This window comes from Camponotus vicinus, unplaced genomic scaffold (genome assembly GCF_025532165.1).
Source record: "Camponotus vicinus isolate PSW18456_S1 unplaced genomic scaffold, iyCamVici1.0 SCAF_11, whole genome shotgun sequence".
Classification (NCBI taxonomy): Eukaryota; Metazoa; Arthropoda; class Insecta; order Hymenoptera; family Formicidae; genus Camponotus; species Camponotus vicinus.
In genome coordinates this window covers 16,806,887-16,826,774 of record NW_028141947.1, presented here as the reverse complement: position 1 = coordinate 16,826,774, position 19,888 = coordinate 16,806,887, and the positions used below count along the sequence as shown (strand labels likewise).

At 36.3% G+C, this 19,888-nt stretch overlaps 1 protein-coding gene and 1 long non-coding RNA gene across 2 annotated transcripts; one reads left to right on the top strand and one right to left on the bottom strand.

The window, feature by feature from the left end:
- Positions 1–62: 62 nt before the first annotated feature.
- On the bottom strand, positions 63–15,008 carry Rdga (retinal degeneration A). Its single transcript, XM_083082326.1, has 11 exons — positions 11,929–15,008; positions 9,992–10,148; positions 9,014–9,699; positions 8,464–8,858; positions 7,824–8,206; positions 7,199–7,514; positions 6,920–7,106; positions 6,502–6,840; positions 5,820–6,092; positions 5,464–5,627; positions 63–3,873 (listed from the first exon to the last, which is right to left on the bottom strand). Exons 1-11 carry the CDS (start codon positions 12,969–12,971, stop codon positions 3,824–3,826), a joined length of 3,993 nt encoding a protein of 1,330 aa, XP_082938452.1. The 5' UTR covers positions 12,972–15,008; the 3' UTR covers positions 63–3,823.
- On the top strand, positions 4,211–5,304 carry LOC145961847 (uncharacterized). The gene is made up of 3 exons (XR_014435722.1): positions 4,211–4,454; positions 4,604–4,793; positions 5,197–5,304. It is a non-coding gene; the product is annotated as an uncharacterized LOC145961847 (long non-coding RNA).
- Positions 15,009–19,888: the final 4,880 nt, after the last annotated feature.

The following is a 19,888-nucleotide window of genomic DNA, read 5'->3' as shown; positions in this document are numbered from 1 at the left end:
ATTAAATAAAAAGATACAAGGTAGGAAAATACATATCACATGCCAATACATCAAAAACATCATTGGATTGAACAATTTTAATACGCTTATTATTATTAAAAATACATAGAGATATGTCGGGAATTTGTTGGAAGATAATATTATACGGGGCATCATATCCCTACAGCATTAAGTTTCGTTCACAGATTCCTCGACTAGTTTGAGACAATCTTATTACGTTTCACTTGTTGGAATATCTCAAAAATAGTTCGGTAACTTTAATTGTTTTGTTTGAGATAGATTTAAAATTACAGATAATACATAGCAATATCATTCGTTTTAATGAAATAAAATAATCATTATAATTGGTCCGATGTCACGATGTTTTTCGTACTGCATAAAATGCACAAAGTACTAAGAGATGTATCGATGTTTACATAAAACTGTTTCAGTTTAATTTCTATTCTGTAGAAAATAAAAACTATATCATCATACCTTATTTCAAATTGGAAACTTATTAACAAACTAAAACTGTCTATCTTTTAGAAATATCTAGGAACGTTAGTACATGTTTAATGGAAGAACAAACAGACGAATGGACAGAATTCTCTTCTCAGTGAACTAGAGTAATTCCTAAAAGAGCTAAGAAATTTATAATATTTATAATTTGAATCTCTATATTATTTAATATTTCGTATTTTTTCAATAAAACTGGACGACATTAAAACTTTCTTACATTGAAATCTCTCGCACTATGACTTATATTAATGATTAAAAAAACCCTGCAATTGCTACGCGTTATGCAGAATGTAATTCAGATGTACAAAAAATGCACTATTTACTATTTACTAATTATATGTATGTGTGTGTGTGTGTGTATCTCTTTTGCATTAAATATAATTCAAATTTATTTTTTCTGAGAACCAAGAGATTTTAAAGATTAAATAAAAATAAGATCACAAATTCTTTAAAGATTCCAAGTTATCAAAAAGCAAGTTTGCGGCATAAAGTAATGAGGCTTATTCATCCTCATATGCTTTGTCGTCCAGTACAATCAAGTACAATAAACTTTAAAATTACAAACATGGAATATCAAGATTCTTTGTTATAATATCAATTATAAATTATCTATTCGTAAATTTTTTATAGAGGCAAAGAGAGAATAAAACGTTAAGGATTTAGATTCCGTGCACACGAACAATTTTCTAGCGCGTGGTTATTTATTCATGAACGAAAAAAAAGATAATATTTCTTTAAATTAAATAAAGTATTGTATAAATATTAAAAAAAATTATTTAAAGAGATATACTATATAAATTATTACTTTCATTTTACATAGAGCTTCCAAATATATAATTTATGCTTTGTTTGCACTCGAGAATTATCCAGCGCAGTATGAGTTCTCTCGATTTGATTTCGAAGTCTATATATCCACGTATAAGTATGCCGGCATCGAAGAAATGAAGTAAATATATTCGTGCACACGGTATTTTACAAGACAAGAAACCAGATAATTGCGAATAAGAGAAAGGAAACAGAGTAGAAGGGAATGGACGGGAGAGAAATATAACAGTCGCGGTGCGAGCGCTGGCTTATGCCGAAATGTTGTGATTGTCGTCAATTTATTGCTCTAAAACTTAAACAAAGATTTGCGAGCTGAGCCAGCGTCCTCACCGCCGCGAAAGGCGTCGCTATATATCTGAGAAATTCTATTAAGTTCCCATTTTTTCCTTTTAATTCTCGGGCCTAATGCTATTCTGGAGCCGACTGAAACCGGTATAATCTTGAGGGGTGAAATATTCCCAGCCTGAGAACGATGTTTATTCTCAATCGCAACGATGCGAGCACAATTTCCATCCATTTTTTTTTCTGTACATTTGGCATTTCGAAAATTAAACTCCGCAAGATCTAAAACCGGCTTCAATGCCGTTGCGTGTTATCGGGCATAAAACTAACGCTACTTTTTCCTTCACTCGTTATCCCGATACCTATACGCACGATATACCCGATCACACGCGCGCAAAATATGCCCTACACGATTCTACAACAACTTTTATATATAAGTATTCTCTCGCTTTTTAAATTCTCTTTTTATTCGACAATTATATATCGTCGATGATGGTATAACAGGTACGGATCGAAAAAGGCATTTCTTTTCAAGTACTCCAAAGGAGCGGTAAAGGTAAGCGGGGTATCCTAAATGTCGCGCTTCTCCTCTCTTTCACGAAAGTGAAATCGATTTTTTACAATGCACGACCTTGGAATACTAACACTCAATAGTTTTAGCATATTATATATTTTTTATCTCAATCAAAATTGGATTGGATATTTTTCAAGATTACGTTTTCCGCGCAGTAAAAGGTAGATTTAAATATTTTTAGTAATTATTTCTCCCATATTATTGTATGTGTATTTTTAAAATTAACATACACACAGCTCAATTTTTTCGAAATATTTCAGATTATCTCTTCATTTTTTAACTTTAACTTTTAATTAACTTTTCTGTCGAGTTTTGTAACAAAAAAATAGTTATAAATTAAATTAGATTTTAACTCCAAAGAGAGATTTAAACTATTGAGCGCTAGTATATGTACAATTTTAAATAACAGAGAATATTTGAAAATAGAGAAAAGAGAGAGGTGAAGACAGAAAAGATACAATGATAACATATTCGCGCTTGATACATGTTCCACAAGTATAATAGAATATAAAATAGGATTCCACAGAGAGAAGATCACAGAAATGTATCGATAAGTAAAAGGGCCCGATTAAGATGCAAGATGAAAGAAAGAAATCGTTGCGTGCACGATCAATATTGACTTATAAACAGTGTCTTTTTTTTAGAATATGCGCGAATCCATAAGCGATAAACGCCTCAAAAATTCTACACATATGTATGTACATACATCTTATATCAATTCGAAAAAAAAATAATCATTATAGTAATAGTACGTTAATAGCGATAGACTGCATCTCTAACAACTAATTGGTGTTCGTACGTTGATCCCTTTTTACATTTTGGTATCGTTTATAGAATGTTCCTTTCGTTTTTTTCTCTTTCTCTAAAATTATATCCTTTAATTTTCTCTCAATTTTGTTAAAGCTAACAGATTATCGATCCGCTTATAGCACCCATTTCGAGTGGAAACTATGAATTTTTGCACATGCATCCAACATGAGACAGTTAATCTTTGGCATTAAGGATTAAGAATTCATCAAAACTCGGTTACAAATTGGCACCGATTTCATATTTTCGATTAACCTCTATAAATAATCTTTCGGCATTTTTGCGTGATTCCGTATTATTCTTTTCTTTCGTGTACGAAAGATATTTTCTGTAACGTCAAAAAATTTGTCGTAAATACATATGTGTATAAAATTGACTGTCTCATATCGGACTGGGGGAGACATTAAATGTCGTACAAGAAAAATAGATTTGCTCGTCTTAGGAGTAATCTCGGGCTGCTCCCTGTCCGATTATGGTCCACTTGCCGAGTACAAGAACGCGAATAAAGCTATAAGTCTCTCAGGCAAGTATACGAGTGAGAAAAATAAGGATCTATTATCGATTGAGAACAGCTATATAGTTACGTATATATGTGTGTATAATTATGTGATAATTGTATCTTAGTAAGAGTAATTTCGAAGTATCGACAAGAAAAATACGACATTTGGCAAACACGTAATCGTCGACGTCGCATACGTCGAATGAGAATATCACGAGCGTTGTCGGAAAAAATGCCGCAAAAACGTCATCAAATTATCGACAATAGATCGATCTTGTTGTACCTCTTTCGCAGCAGTTGTTCAGGACGGTTCAAGCCGTGGCGATCAATGCTGGAGGTCAGAGATCGCTCTCCATCTCGTCCGTCACCAATTGAAAGTGCTTTTGACCTGATACAATATGCAAAATACTATTATACAAATTCACGCATAATTTAAACGTGCTTAGAGTTAGATTTAAGATTATAAGGAACGAGATGTTAGCTTCTCAAACGTTATTGTTGTTTTGACATTTAGCATTTTTTGGACTCGGATACATATCTCGCATCTCACACTTAAAATTTCGTGTCAATGTAAATGTAAATTTACCAATCATTTTTCGACAATACGCAATAATAAACAAACCGTTGAATGGAATAATTCATGAAAAGAACATGATACACGTCTCGATAGTTTATTAAAATTATATTCAAATCGAAAAAAAAAATAGAGAAAGAGGAAATATATAACAAAAGTATTGTATCGCGTTAAATATGATAACAATAAATTGATTGTTCGTGTTTCAATTGAGTGTTTATGTTTGAATTTTAACTTACCACAATATGTGGCACACGTGTTTATATATGCACTTCGTAGTCATTGTGACGTCATTTGCGCGGCGAGTTTCGGACGGAAAGGTTGTGACGCGAGACGAATGCGTTGTCGTTTTATTCTCCCAGACGCAAAAATATTGAGACGCTGAAGGACTCAAAGTACGTATTTCGTTCGTTCATTTACACATTTTAAGAGTAAAAATGATGGCAATGAAAATTATAGCTTATCTGTTTGATGTAATCTTTACGGAACAATTGTTTCTTTAATAATGCTTCACACTTTGAATTCTTTTCTATGTAATTCGCAGATCAACATCGAATTCAAGTAAATATATTCAAGAGAAATATGTAATATTGTGTCAACTGCTTATTAATAATATTTTGCGTAATTTTCGCAAAATGTTCGAAAAATATTGCGCATGCAATACTGACAATAAGCATTGATTTTGCATCTTTGGACGAAAGCATCGGATGTCTTAATGAGATTGAAATCTAGTAGTAAGGGTGAATCACAATATATTTTCAGATGTATATTTTTAATTATATTAAACTCATGCATAATTATATATTCATTTTTATTATTTATAAGATAATAAAGTTCATAATATTAATTTGATTAATAGAGATTACATTGCCATGGCGCGTAAATTTGTCCTCTAATATTACTTGGATTTATATAAAAATAGAATTTTTTAATAGAATTTTTCTTAATTTATTTAAAATGAATGTTTAAAAATTTTTTTGATAAAAATATGATGTTATTATTGAATATTAATTATTAGTTGAAGGATAAATGAGAAATAATTATTTGTTGAAATTCAATTATTATCAATTATTCCTTAAATAGAATTGTATACTGTATATATATTTTTTATAACTTTGATATGTTTCTATTTTACAGATCGACATTGTTTATTACAATTCCACTGTGCATCGTCCGGTGATTCTTAAATTATTTTTTACTTTAATCTCAAGGTACCGAATTTTAAATTGTCGATTTAAAAAAAAATTCAACGGAATAACGATTAAGAATCTTTTCATGATGTTAAATAAAGTTTTCTTGAAAATATCAAACATTTTTGCTACCAAGATGAACTAATTGTTACGAAAGGGACAATGTCCTTGCGATTTGATTGAAAATAAAAAATGTTTTTTCGCGATGACTTACTTTGTAAATACGCTGCCAAATCGTTATCTTCCGCGATCAGAGCGAGTTGATGCGGCGTATTGCCATGCCGATCTTTCACTATCAAAGATGCCCCGCCGGCTACGAGCATACAGCAAATAGAGCGACGTTTGTACTGAGCTGCTTTATGTAAAGCGGTTTGCCCTCTAAAATTAATAAAAATTAAAATAATTATCTCTCTTTTTTGAAATCAAGATGTAATTAAATTAGAATAGAACAATAGAGTATTAGAAAAGAGTATAAGAAAAATGCGAGAAATTTTAGCAGTGTCCATTTTCGCAGATGAAATTTAAAATTTTGTTAACGCGCGAAAAGTTGTATTCGTTATAATAGCTTACTTGTCATTGTCAATCATATTCAAAATTGTCGGTGGAGCACAGGCAATGAGATATCTGACAATATCTTTATGACCATGCTTTGACGCCAAGTGAAGTGCCGTTTGGCCGGTTTCGTCAATCGATAAAAGCGAGTATCCCTTTTGATGAAGTTGCTTCAATGTCGGAAGATCCCCAATTTTCGCCGCTCTTAATATGTCGTCACAGCTTTTCTCCAGCAATTCAGTATTGAATCCGTGAACTCCCGAGCTTAAACTGAACAATCTATCACGAGGGCTGCAAATTCAAATCGAGAGAGTTTTATTTATTTTCTTTCCTTCATATAAAATTATTTTTGCAATATTACGTAATGAATCGATATTTATTATCCAAGTAAAAATAATTAAAGCGAATGGCCGAACAAGAGTTTAACGCATGTAACATATCGGTTTAATTTCCCTCTCAGAATAAACTACAATATGTTGTCGAGTTATAATACGAAGGTGTATCTTTTAAAAAGCATTCGTGTGAAATAAAGCTTTACATTATCTAGTTGAGAAAGCCGATGATTTTCAGAGAAAGCTCCTTCCAGAAGCCATTTAAAGTTTTATCTTTCAAACTTTGATGTCATATAAATATTTTTTTAGTCGTCCAATTATTTAGATAATTAGATATTAAAATAATAATCCACGTGTGATAATCTTACCTGATAAAAGTGAGGGGTCGGTCTTGATGCTGCTGCAATTGATCTGCATGAGCAATTACGACACGAGAATTCTGTTTGAGAGATTCGCGATTTATAAGAGAATTAGACTCGATGTTTATGTCTTCGCTCGGCGATGGCACATCCAAGGAGTTTCGATTTGCTGGCTTTCTTGGCTTAACCGCGGCATTTTGATCATCGGATTCTTTATCGAAAAAAATACTCTCGGAAAGTTTGGCTTTCTCGACGATGGAAGATCGTCTTTGTTCCTGAGCGTCTTTAGATACGTTCGAAATCTCTTGCTCCTCTGTCACGGCTGGCATCTCCTTTAGACGTTCATCGCTATATCATATTCATATCATACGCTTCAGAGGAAGAAGATAAGTATTAGATTTTGTACTAAAGAGTGCCCTTCGCCTACCTCGGCAAGTGGACCCGTGCAGTTTCCATTTCTTGACTAGCGATGATCTGGCTCGGTCCAGTTTGGCCCTCGTGCTGTTGAACGGTGTCTTCATCGAGAACGTAGACAGCTTCTACTGCGACATCTGTCACGTAATGTAATTGTTCCTGGCCGCGATCAATTCTGAAGAATCTTTCCGTGGTGCATGCTAGAAAAAAATCAGTCAAGTTTTTATGCACCTTAAGAATGATGACTAGATTATAACTTGTAAATACACGATACTTGCGAAACAACACTTACAATCGAGAAAACAGCAAGAGTCCACATTATAATCTTTCGCCAAGAGCTTCCTCAAGGTCTCCAGATCGGTTGCAGCATCGAGATCAAGCGGTTCCGCCAACCACAATTCTGCCGCTTTCTTTAATCTCTCTTTGTCGTGATAATATGTTTCGTAATCCGACATCTTTATTTTCATCACGGGCAACTTTAGCCTCTCTAGTCTCGCTATATTTTGATTAGGTTTGCCCGCGTTTCTCCTTTTCGTTAACATTGTAGCTTTGTTTAATACATTTAAAGTTATGATAGATGGTAGAAGACGACAGGCTTCGCCATCAACCTACGATATTATTAGAAATATAGAATATATAAAAATAATATGATAATGTATTATTAAAACAAATTTCGCATAAAAATAAATTTATTAATTATTTTAATATTTTTCTAAGTTAATTACTATTAAATGATTAGAGAAAACAAATAAAATTAAATTTTTAAAGGAAACAACTTGTAATTAAGAAATCGATAAACAAGAAAGTCTATATTTACGTAATAATAAAGAGAGGTAATTCTCAGATATTGCGTAGACACAGTAAAATTGTTATAAAAGCAATACAAATATTTAAACGATGTAAAAGATTATGCTTGCCTGCATTGGAATAGTTTTCGTTGTAACCAACTTGGCTGTGCTGCATTGTACTATACAAGTGCCATGTCCGCGTGCTTGTAAAAGGGGCAACTGGTACGTGGTTAAGCCGACTACCTCGATCAAACCATCGTCCATGGCGGGTTCTCTAGTGCCGCTACTCGCACTCCACGGATGCGTTCCACCGCCATAAGAGGCAATGTTCAAGAATAATATAGCATGAACTCGATGCTCCTTCAATTTCGGCGTCATATCCTGACCGTCACATTCCAATGTCACAAAATCTGAGAGGTCCTTCCATTTTGTGAGTAATAAGTCCTTGCAACCCATTTGTCCGTAAAACAGTTTGTTCCTCATTCTGGAGTTAAACTTCTCTGGATGAGCCTCTATAAACGATTGCAGCGAATATCATAAACAGAGTTCTATGAAGTACAAGCTATTTTTTTATACTAAAGGAAAGAAAATTCTGAAAATTAACACATTCAACTAATTTGCCATAAGTAAAGAAATAAAATTATTAACCATTTCTATTCTAAATTAAAGTCTAAAATTAGTCCTGAGTCTAAATTAAAATCTATTTCTAGATTAAAGTTATAATACAATTGGCTTTTAATCAAGGGAGTAAGAATTATAAGGCTCTCACCTCGGGCTTCGTGAAACTCGAGAGCAATATGAGCATCCACGCCGAGAGAAAAGTAATTGTTAACAACATTAAGCGGCAAATTCTCCTTGCCCTTGCCGCCATCGTCATCATTCTTGGCATCGCAGTTTCTCTCAACCTTTAATTGCCATCTGTCAAGTAGAGTAGTTTCGCTGTCACCTATACTCGTCAAAATCTTCCCGATCGGTTCATCCTTGTAACCGCCTCCCCATCCTAGCGCTCTCGCCAGGTCGTTTCCGGTGCCTAGAGGAAGCACTCCGACTGCCGGCGCTGGATACGCACCGATTTGATCCAGGATCGATAGAACCCAACCGACCGTACCGTCGCCTCCGCAAGCCAAAACACGTAAATTAGGAACTTTTTTGAAGAGTTCCAGTCTGCAAAAACAGTTTTCTCAATCGGCTATCTTTTTATATCTTTCCATCTTATTTTCTTTCCGACTCTTTCATCTCATTACTAATTAGAATTGTTTATACGCATTTTATTGCGAATATTTTATACTTAAAATTATTTGACAGAATAATTTACTCACCCCATTTTCGGACCACCTTGTGTCAAATCGAAAACTTGTCTCGGATTGAGCAACCATTGGAACTTTTGCAACAACTTGGAGCCTTGATTGCCGCCGGATTTCGGATTAATGAAGACTAAAACGGGCTTTACCGTAGTCGTAGGAATGGGTTTAACGATCCACAGCTCTCCTTGATCTTTCTCTTTCTCCTTCTCTTTTTCTTTCTCCTCTTTCTCTTTATCCTTGTTTTTCCGACGTCCGGAAGATCCGCTACCGCCGCTAGATTTTTTCTTCCTGGGTGATCTTCTAAGACTGCTCTTGAAGCTCCCCTTTCGCGGGAGTTTTACGATCCATGACGGCGGCACTATGATCGAGGCGTGAGTGCCCAATTCGCAGTTTTCACCTATCTTGTGAACGTTGAAACACGCTTCCTTGTTGTGATAAGCGGTCTTGCACCAGCTGCAACTCACTGCCACGATCTCTCTCGAGCTGAAGCTGAGCTTCGATTGGAAAGATTTGCTGCAATTGGCACATTTACCCTTCTGATATCGTCGATGCACCCAGTGATGATGAGTTGTCGTTTGTTCGCGATACTGACGCACACCTACATCGCGAAAGCTTGGCTTGCAAGCGAACTCTAAACTTGCGACGCAGCAGGCGTGGGCCACTACACGACAAGCGGGACACTTCAACCGGGGTCCGTGTTTCTAAAGAAAGAAAATATGAAATCGATTAATCAGAGGCTCGAATATATTTTTGTTCTTAAAAGTATTGGCGAATTTGATTGAAGTAACTAAGTAACTAAAATAGTAAGATAATTTTTATATTAAATGACGATAAGAAACCAGTATTAATTATGTCTTACCAGTATTAATTATGTCTTACCATACTTGCTTTAATTACTTATGCTACTATAAATTTGTGTACGATAGTCTTTAGCGTGCATTAATACATCCAATCGAATTCATGATATGCTTTTTTTGTATCTTTGGGACTTACGGAACATTCATTGATGTAACAAAAGTCACCGGATGTAGCGGTTGGCACCCAAATATGTTCCCCGTTAAATGCATTTGGACCCCAATCTGGTGTAGATCGTGGCTCACGTTGACCACTCGAGCCCCCTTCTCTGTCTTCTCCAGTTTCTTCTCTCCCTCTAAAATCATCAAATATTCGTAGAACTTCTTGCAGATAATTATTTAATTTTCTCGCGTCAGTAAAATATATAAAATGTTTCAAATTGAAAGATAAAAATATAACGGAGAAGGAGAGACAATTTGATTTGTTTTTCATCTTGCCCGCGCATATCAAATTCAGATGTAATATAATAATATTCAGCGTAAAATGATACGATGGTAGATTGTTGTAAAATATCTTAGTGGAAGTTTACATTTAATTATAAAATTTACTTGTATATAGAAATATGATATAAAACTAAAGGGCGAACATGTGCGACACACTCTTGTATATATATAATTAAAATTCTTCATGCTTGAGGGTTTGAGAAGCGCGAGAGAAAAAATATCGTTTCTTTGAAGAGCACATAAAAATGTTATCAAGGATTTAAGCTATTTTCCATATATTTCAAATTTCGTTTCGCACTGGTAAAGAGAAAATACTTAAAATTCTAATAAAATTTTAATAATTACAGCCGCTCTTAGTGGCTCTCTTTGAGGTAAAATATTCTACTACGTATAAATAATGAGTAAAGAATATGTGATAATAATCGCACACAATATTTTCCACTTATATTCTTTCGATCGGTATCTCTTAAATATTTCAATTTCGCATTTATTACTAATGATAATGTGAGCATACTTTCTTCTAATACATAAACGTACAAATGATTTCAGAGGCACTCAGTATACTGTCCTAGTTTATGGAAATACGCCGAGTAATAATTTATATGTAGTGCTTTCTCTCTCTCTTTCCTTCTCTTTTTAAGTGGAATCGTAAATAGAGAAAATATGATAGACAGAAATTATGATAGTGCGATGCGAGAAAATCTTTATATTTTCTATATATTTCTTTGTCTTTTTATAGTATCATACAATTAATTTCAAAATTATTTATAATAAAGAAAAACAACAAATAAAATAAAATGTTCATAATTCAAGATATAGAAAGTATATATAAATCCGTTCTCAGACTTATCCGAGAACTTATAAAAGCTCTAAGATCGTTATAAGAAAAAATGTAATGTTTAAAAATATTTAAAAATATTTAAAAATGTAATATTTAAATTAAAAATTATATTTTATCACACTTAATATATATAATAATATAAAATAATATACATATAATAATTATATAAAAATTATACAACAAATTAAAAACATATATGTGAAAAGAAGATAAAAAAGGGTGAAAATATAAGATATCTATTACGTTTTTGTAATCTATAAAATTAGGGGAATTTGATTTTATAGATAAATTATTTTTATCTATGCATTTTAATACATATAAACTCTTGTAAATCATTATGTATTCATAATTAAAAAAAAAAAACAAATTGATGCTAAATTGCGTTGTTCTAATTTTCTGTCTTATTTTATACTTCTACCATCTTTTTTGACAACGATAATATAATTAAAATTTAGACTAAATCTAGTATTCATGGTCTTTTTATAAAGATGTGAAAAGAAAAGTAAAAGTAATATTATTAAAAAAAAAATCTACTCGTATATTAATAGCTTAATCAAATTATTCAGAATGGGAAAGATATGGATCGAAAAGGAATAGCCAAGATCGTTCTTTTAAGGCTATTTTTACACGCATTTCAGATTAAATGATAAACGAACTCTAGATTCTAAAACTGTACTATAAGTGGAGACGCAATGAAAAAGATTAATGCGTATATTGATTAAAGCGATATTGGATCGCATCGTGTGATATTTCGAGCGGGAGGCAGCGTCCATCTAATTAGACGTACCCACCCTATCGGAAGTCGCGATTCCTTTCCGGGCAGCAACGCCGTATACCTCGTACGAGCGTCCGTCGGTAGAACGATGTCGACGCTCTTTGATCTGATACTCTGCTGCGGTACCGCCAACGAGTCCGTATCGCTGGCGCCTCCATTTTTATTATTATTGAAACACGAGTCCACGGAAGCGGCGCGATCCCGCTTCAGGTCTGGTACGGTCAAAAATATGTCGCGCACAACGAGTTTGGACTTGCTCGCCTCGATATCTTCGTCGTCGTCGTCGTCATCGTCTGCCTCGGCGGTCGTTCTAATCGTTGTCTCCACCGGCACAGGGGGTGGCTCGAGGGGAAAGGTGGTGAGAGCCTCCTGCCTGGATAGCTTCGGCGAGGCGAGCGATCGTCTGCGCTGCCTGAGCTCCGAAAACTCTACCTTGATCTCGGAATCCAATTCGGGCACGATCTCGACTATGGGCGAGACGTATCGTGGCTCGCCTGGCGGCTCGTCGGGCGTCAGGATAACTCTGATTTCCGGGCTACCCTCTCGCTTAGACTCGTCCTCATGATCCGACTCGTTCTCGGAGAAATCCGAAGTGCCACTGTCGGCTTCGTGGAGCCCCTCGGCTTCAGCCTCTTCTCTAGAAAAGTCCTCGGCCAGCCAGAGGCTCCTGTATTCCTCGACGCAGGCACAATGGTAACATCCGGAGACTTGGATGATCGGCGTTTCCGGTCGTTCGATCCCGTACAGCAACTGTTGGCCGGCGAACGACCCGGGGCTTCCGGAATACGCGTCGAAGCTCTTGGATCGTTGGCCGGTTTGCAGCTGCGGCACCTTGAGAGTGGACGAGCCTCTCCTGCCGCGAGTCGAATCCTGCGATCTCGCGGAGGAACACGTGGAGGACGATGAGGAATTCGTACGATCGTCCCGCTTCGTTTGCAACTGTATCTCGTCGAAGGAGGCCGATCTGATTTGCTTGGGCACCTCGAGGCTAGATTGAGACTTCATTTCCGCTCCCGTGGGAGTACGCGACCTCTTGAAGGTTGAGCGCAATCTCTGCATTCTCTAGCCTGATAGCTACCTGGCGACGCTGTTGTCCACGTTATTGGACATTCCGCTATTATCTCTTAACGGAAACGACCCTTCGAATAAAATGGCGCGATCGCTCGCGTTGTTCCCCTCTTCGCCTTCCTCCTCGTCGTCGAGATCGGATTCGCGATCGCCACCACGCTCGTTTCCTTGTTCTTGAACCGTCTTCTTGCACCTTAGAAAGAATAATGACAAGGACGACGACGATGCGACCGTCTCTTTATTTAGATGAAACTTAGCTGCCGATTTGCAGCCCATCCTAAGTCTTTACCGTTAATGAGATTACAAGAGATGCTAGAGTTCTCAAAAGTCCTTTAAAATTGTTCGAATGGATCTCAATCGGATTACAATGCAAAGATAATAGTATCAGAGATTACGAGAGATATTCGTTAAAGTCGGGAAAAAGACACAATTTCGTTCGAAGTGTACGAAGGATTAGTTTATTTGAAAGCAATTTCAGAATGCGTTCATGCGCAACATCGATACAAATTTCGTAGAAACGTGCGGCTATTGTCAATCTTGACATTCGTTGCTGATCGATATCGATCTGAAGAATCACCCTGCTTTTGATTGCGAGATTATTTCCAAATTACATCGTTCATAAATTCGCTCGAGCCGGTAAGTTTCCGCTGTAACGAGTTTACTACGGCTTTATTAGGCCGATCAAAATATTCGAGTGCGTCGACCAGCGGTGCGCGAACAAAAGGTCAAACGTACAGCGAGAACGGCCTCGGCAAAACTTGATGGTATTATGACGAGGTGGATAAACTTTTATCCCATCATTGTTCCCGTTCTCTCTTTCTATGTTTTTTCACTCTCATACCTACTCTCAATGGCTCAACACTCAATCACTTTCTCTCTCTCTCTCTTCCTTTCTCCTTTTCTCTCCTCACTACCGCCCTCACGGCACGGCTCTCACCTCTCGAGTGACTGGCATCATCGATCGAGTTTTTCAGCACCGGAATTTATTTTGACGATGATAGCGTGATAGAGATTCCGTTGTCGATAGCTGATAGAGAATCATAAGCATCACTGAGGAGGCACGAGGCGACACCGAGAGCTTCGGTGATTTCACCATCAAAGATCGATCGATCCTCGTGTCGCTGTTACGTTAAATATTTCAGTCGTCAGTATCTTGGAGGTTTGACGCTCGCGACGTCATCAAATGCTCCTCCTTAAAGATATCGACGATTAATAAAGCATGATAACGAAGGTCAGAACTCTTTGGATTTTTCCAGGACGACGTTGTTAGCTGATGCAAAAGATATATTGAAATTTCGGAAATTAGATCGAGGTACGTTTTATAAAACGAATATTCCGCTCAAGAGGCTCGATAGGTCGCTCTCGACCTTCGCCACGTCGGTCGATCCATACGCTCGATCAATGATAGAACATATTTCACCGAGAAGCTCGCGCATCACTGCATCACTCTCACCGTCCTCAAGAATCGTCCCTTCCTTTCCCTGTCTCTCGATCTCTAACAAATGCGATATCCTTACCAATAGGGACATTACAGAAGCATCTGTAATATACCGCATGCGAAATGCCAAAAGCCTCGTCGTGCGAGGGGCGAATTCATCCGGTGGTTCTCTTCATCCCTCTTTTGGGATTCTCGCATCCGAGGTCTCTCGAAATCTCTCTCGATACGTCGCCAGTCGCGAGCAACCGATAACCTTAGCGAGGCGACACGGCGTGGCGAGATTGCCGGTCGGACTAACGGCCAGGGCTCGTCGATGACCGATGTTGAAAGGGGTGAGAAGCGCGCCGGGGGTTGTTTCGTGCGCCTCCTTCTCCCTGCTCATGCGCCTTTCGAAACGGCGGATCACCTCTCGCTAAGTGTCATGATCATGCGCGCGATAATGATAAGCATACGACCAGGAATCGGAGTTTGTACAAAATAGGCGAGCAACGGGATGTCGATAATTATCGAGTAAATAATTCTTATTATTGGAATATTTGGTGAATTTTTGGTTGAATTTTTTTTCGAAAATTGGGACTTTCATTAGAGTGTAATTTAAACTTTTCCCAAATGCCAAGTTTTTTTCATCTAGATTCTTATTAATTTACAAGGTAGAACACTTGTCTTGTTAGGCAGTAAACTGTCTTTGACGTTCTTCATTTTCTTAGATATTAGATAATCATTTCGCCAACACCTGCTTAAATTCTCATAATGCTTAAAAAATTAAGCTTCTCGCGAGACGAAGGGAAATTGCAATAATAATTGCTTGGCATAAGATTTTGACAGTCTCCCATAAACTTTTAATAATACAAATGTGCGATGTAGGTTGCAAATTAAAAGTATTGCTAATAATAATCCAATGTCATTGGATCAAAAAGATATCTTTTAATATCGACGTCAAATGTATTATTGAGGAAAAAAGCCGCGATGCTTTTTTATATAAATTGTTTTTAGAAAAGTTGATTTAGCAAATTTATACTTTTTCATAAGAAAAATATTATTTTCAAAAGTTCTTTAAGAAAGATAATCGTTCTTCAAGTCCATAGTTAGCTGCTGACCTTTTTTCTGAATCGGACAGTATCGGAGGGTCTTCGCGGCATCTTAAGTTCGTGCCCTCCGCGAAATGCACCCGTTGTCCTAGCTTCGGGCCCAACTCGAGCAACCTACAATGCACACGACAAAAGCCCAGATGGTGGTGTACGATCAACGATATATATGAAGAGCATAATGTTTTATATCTTTACTCTTCTTCGTTTTCCCTTCGTCTCGCGCATTCCCTCTAGAGAATCGATCGGCCTAACAAAGATCGATGAATTCAAAGGAAATGCAGTCAAATTTTTTTTTTTGATAATTTATTATATAATTTATTAATTATTAATTATTATTCGAGTTGTCTCTCTGGCACGTCATTTGTAAGTAATTATGTAAATGATACGTTATATAGTAAGTAGATGGTAGTGGTATAAAATAATAGAGCTCAGACATGCAGACTCGAATTGTTGAAACATTGAAGCTTTACGAATAGAATTTATGAAGGTATTTTGAAATCCGATATAAGCGCCATTAAAAAGAATCATTCCATATGCCATAAAATATAAATTAGTCTCTTTTGTTTTCTAAACTAAAAAAAGTAGATGAAAATTAATGAATAAAATTTAATCTCTTAAAAAATATTGCTTTTAATAAAAAATGTTTCAGAGAGAGTTTTAGATATAAATGTAAAATTTAAATTATTATAAACGTAAAATTTAAAAAAGCATAATTTTTACAAAATGATAACAAAATGGCTTCACAAAATACATCATTTGCGATGTTATTTGCAGAGAAACGCGATTATTGTAGATTAATTATCAGAAAATAGATCCATATGAATCCAAAACTCACATGAATTTTATCACAATTAATTCCTCGCTCGATTTACTTGTCAATTCCGATTTCAAGCAACATTTCGAGCACTTCAGCCAGTCGCTCATCTCCAGTCGGTTTCCTCGAAGAACGTCGACGCACAACTGGTATGAGAAAAAAAAACCCGCAAAAACAATTGCGGCAAAAGATTGTTACACCAGTTGGGCTCTTGTACCCGCTAATGTTTCGCAACTGTACGAATTATGTCATCTCTCCGCGTAATAACACCTGTTTACCATTTTTCCAGCAATAAGCATGCCTCCCACTCATTCTCATATCCTGCTACTCGACTGCTATGTCATTCGTATTCTCATTTCTGATTGAATCACACGCGCACTCAGCGTTCGAATAGTATCTATTACATTAACTTCTAATTACGTCACGGAAATATTCATGACGGAAATATTTGTTTCAAGGATTTTATCGAGGTCGCAATCAAACAAGAGCGTGACATTGTCAATTTGACACGTATAATGTTGGCGATACGGTTACGTACTTAAAAAAATTTTATTAATAAATCTCTTGAAATTTTTCCAAAGAAAAAATTAGCAGAAAACTTTTATTGCTAAAATTATCAAGATGATAACAAGATTACACGAAAATGTTTTCCACTCAATTCTTTTATCACGATATCTCTAATAATTTTATCTCTGTTAATTTTCTTCTCTTTTCTTCTCTTTCTCAATATCAAATGTTACAATATGTTTTAACATTATATATTATAGAGAAATGATCAAACATTTTCTTGTTTGCACTTTATTTCAATTCTTCTTTGAGTTATCGTCTTCTTTAAATATTTGTTCAGATTTAATCACTGTCATTGAAAATAATTTTGTATAAACTTTGTCATGTACACGGAAACTAAATCTTATGTACAAAATATGTGTTTGCAACGAAACAATTGCAAGACAGATTGTGAGGCAACTTTATAAGTCCCGTCTCTTTCGTCTCTTTCGTGCCTTGTCATACTTGTCCTTCTACTGCGATGAGAGTGAGAGCAAAAACTACAGTTTCGTTTACGAGCACACGTACGCGTATGCATTTATTAACTGCAAATTCAAGTCGGGATCGCGAGAACTCGAATATACTGCGACTATAAATTAAATCATTAAGCTTTATCCTCGCATTTAAGCTTTGATCAGTCAATTATTTCTTTAGAAAAATATTGCTTGAATCAGCATTAAGCGACACTGTATCACCGAAACGAGTCCGACCAACCGGTTTCTCGAAAGTCTTCACGAAAACTTGTTGCAACGAAATATTACAGAAAGAGGATCTTTAAATTGGGATCTTTAAAAACCCGTTTCTCTTGTAGGGCTGTACTTTCTACACTTGTTCTTGTGCTATTTTACACTCCTTGTAGGTATATTTGAAACAAAATAATTGCAGCTAATAATGAACTTAAAATTACTAAAAAAGAATATTGCTTATCGTCTTTAAATTGATAAAAAAAGTATATTTTTAGAAAAATATTTATAGAACTATGAAAAATATAATTGCGATATAAAGGTACATATTAAGGTAGTAAATTATAATTCTTTTTTTTGTACGATATGTTAATAAATTTATAAAATTCGGCAATATTTTTGCGACGAAGTAAAAAGTTTTGCGCATAAAAGATAGGCTAAATCATGAAATATTTTTTATTCTCACCCTTCTTCGATCGTATCATCCTCTTCGTATTCCTCCGCCTTCTGTTCATTATCCTCCGTCATATCTTATGTTTCAAGTTCTCACAAGTTGGATAAACTTAATTACGAAAATTCGGAAATTAGACAAAAAATCGGTGGGAGACTTTTTCAACATAATTTCTGTCAGCAAAATGACACGAGCGATAGAGAAACATTATTCGATTCATGATGATTCTTGCGATGCTATCATTCGACTTCATGACTGACTTATGCGAAACAGCGCGGGATTTCGTCGAGTTTATTACGGCTTCCGAAGACTTGGAAAGTCATCGTAATTCTATTTCCCATAATGCCGTAATGGCATTACAGCTTATCTATATGCACGTATATCTAAATTATATGTAGTGACGTATAAGAAAAAATGGTGACATAAAGTATCAACATTGGAATTTTTATATCAAATATGTACATATATTTTGCATCTCATTATTATACCGAGTTAATTCAATTCCTTTTTATATTGGATAGAGCAGTTTTAATAATTTGGACGAACATTATATGTATTAATTATGATTTGATCAAATATTTTTTTGCTTACAATTTTTATTTATTGAGACTACATCACGAGTTTTTGCTCACTTGCTAGTTTCGTTGTTATTGTTGCCACGATTTATTTTTATCTACTTAGCGTTTGAAAATCGATTGGATCAAGTCTGTTCGTGCATACGTCAGGCTTTACGATTCTTTTGCGTTTTATCGTGCCTCAGGTTCGATCGAGATATATCGATTTCTGCCCCATTATTCCGGAGGAAGGAAGTTGATTGTCACTACGTACCTCATTGAAAAGGCGGCGAGCCGTACCGTGGTCAGCACGCCGGCGTTTCTCCGTCTCCTGCCTTCTTCATGGTCACCCCGGAGATAGGATCACGATCGTTTTTTCCACCGTTACGCGATTCAACTTCGCGGCAAGCGATACGTTCTCGCGAAAACGCGACCGTTAGTTACAAACATTTGCATGTCGCGAAACAGACACACCAATACGACAGCAGACAGCAATCGACGACCGACACTCGCTCGTCTGTGACGAGCTCAGGTGAACGAGCTCGAGTGCCAAGCACTCGCGTCAACTCGCGCTTGCATTTTAGCAAGTCGAACCGACACTGTTAAGTCAACTTCTGTCAAGTCCGATGTCGATACTCGAACTCGCCGGATGCTTATCGATTCATTTTGGGTGATTATCAAGACCGAGAGTTCCGAAATGGATACTTACTTTACCGAGATATAATTGAGTGTTCGAAACGTTGCTGTAGATCCGTTGAGTAATTGCGATCACTTTAGGTAAACTGGATGAAACTGCATTCCATTTGGAACGGATGATCGACGATACTATACATCGATACTTGGCGCAATAATTTATTCTCGTTTAATGTTCTCTGCCAAAATGAAAGATGAACTTTAGACAGAAAGTTCTCCGAGTTCTCGATTATCCGTTTATTTCGATCGATCGCAACGGGATCGCTTCAAAAGACCGTTGAATGGTCCGAAGAAAAAAATCTCTCTCTCTAATCTATTGTTCAGTTCTTATTACACACAGGTACTTGACGATAACTCTCATCAACTCGTAATTATAATGTATTTAGCGACACGCAACGTTGAGTCGGAGGTCAACCGCCTCGTTATTTCAACCGGTTCGCGAATGAAGTTTCCACAGACAACATCGGCAAGCCTAGACGGACATTTTCGGCGTTACACACATGACCCTCGTACACACTTGAGGCAAACGGTTCCTCCAGACGAGGAGGATCGAAATCGCGACCGAGAGAGCGCGCGAAATCCGGAGGAATACACGGAGGACTTGGTGGCTTACCATTATAAATAGTTGCGTCCGAGACGAC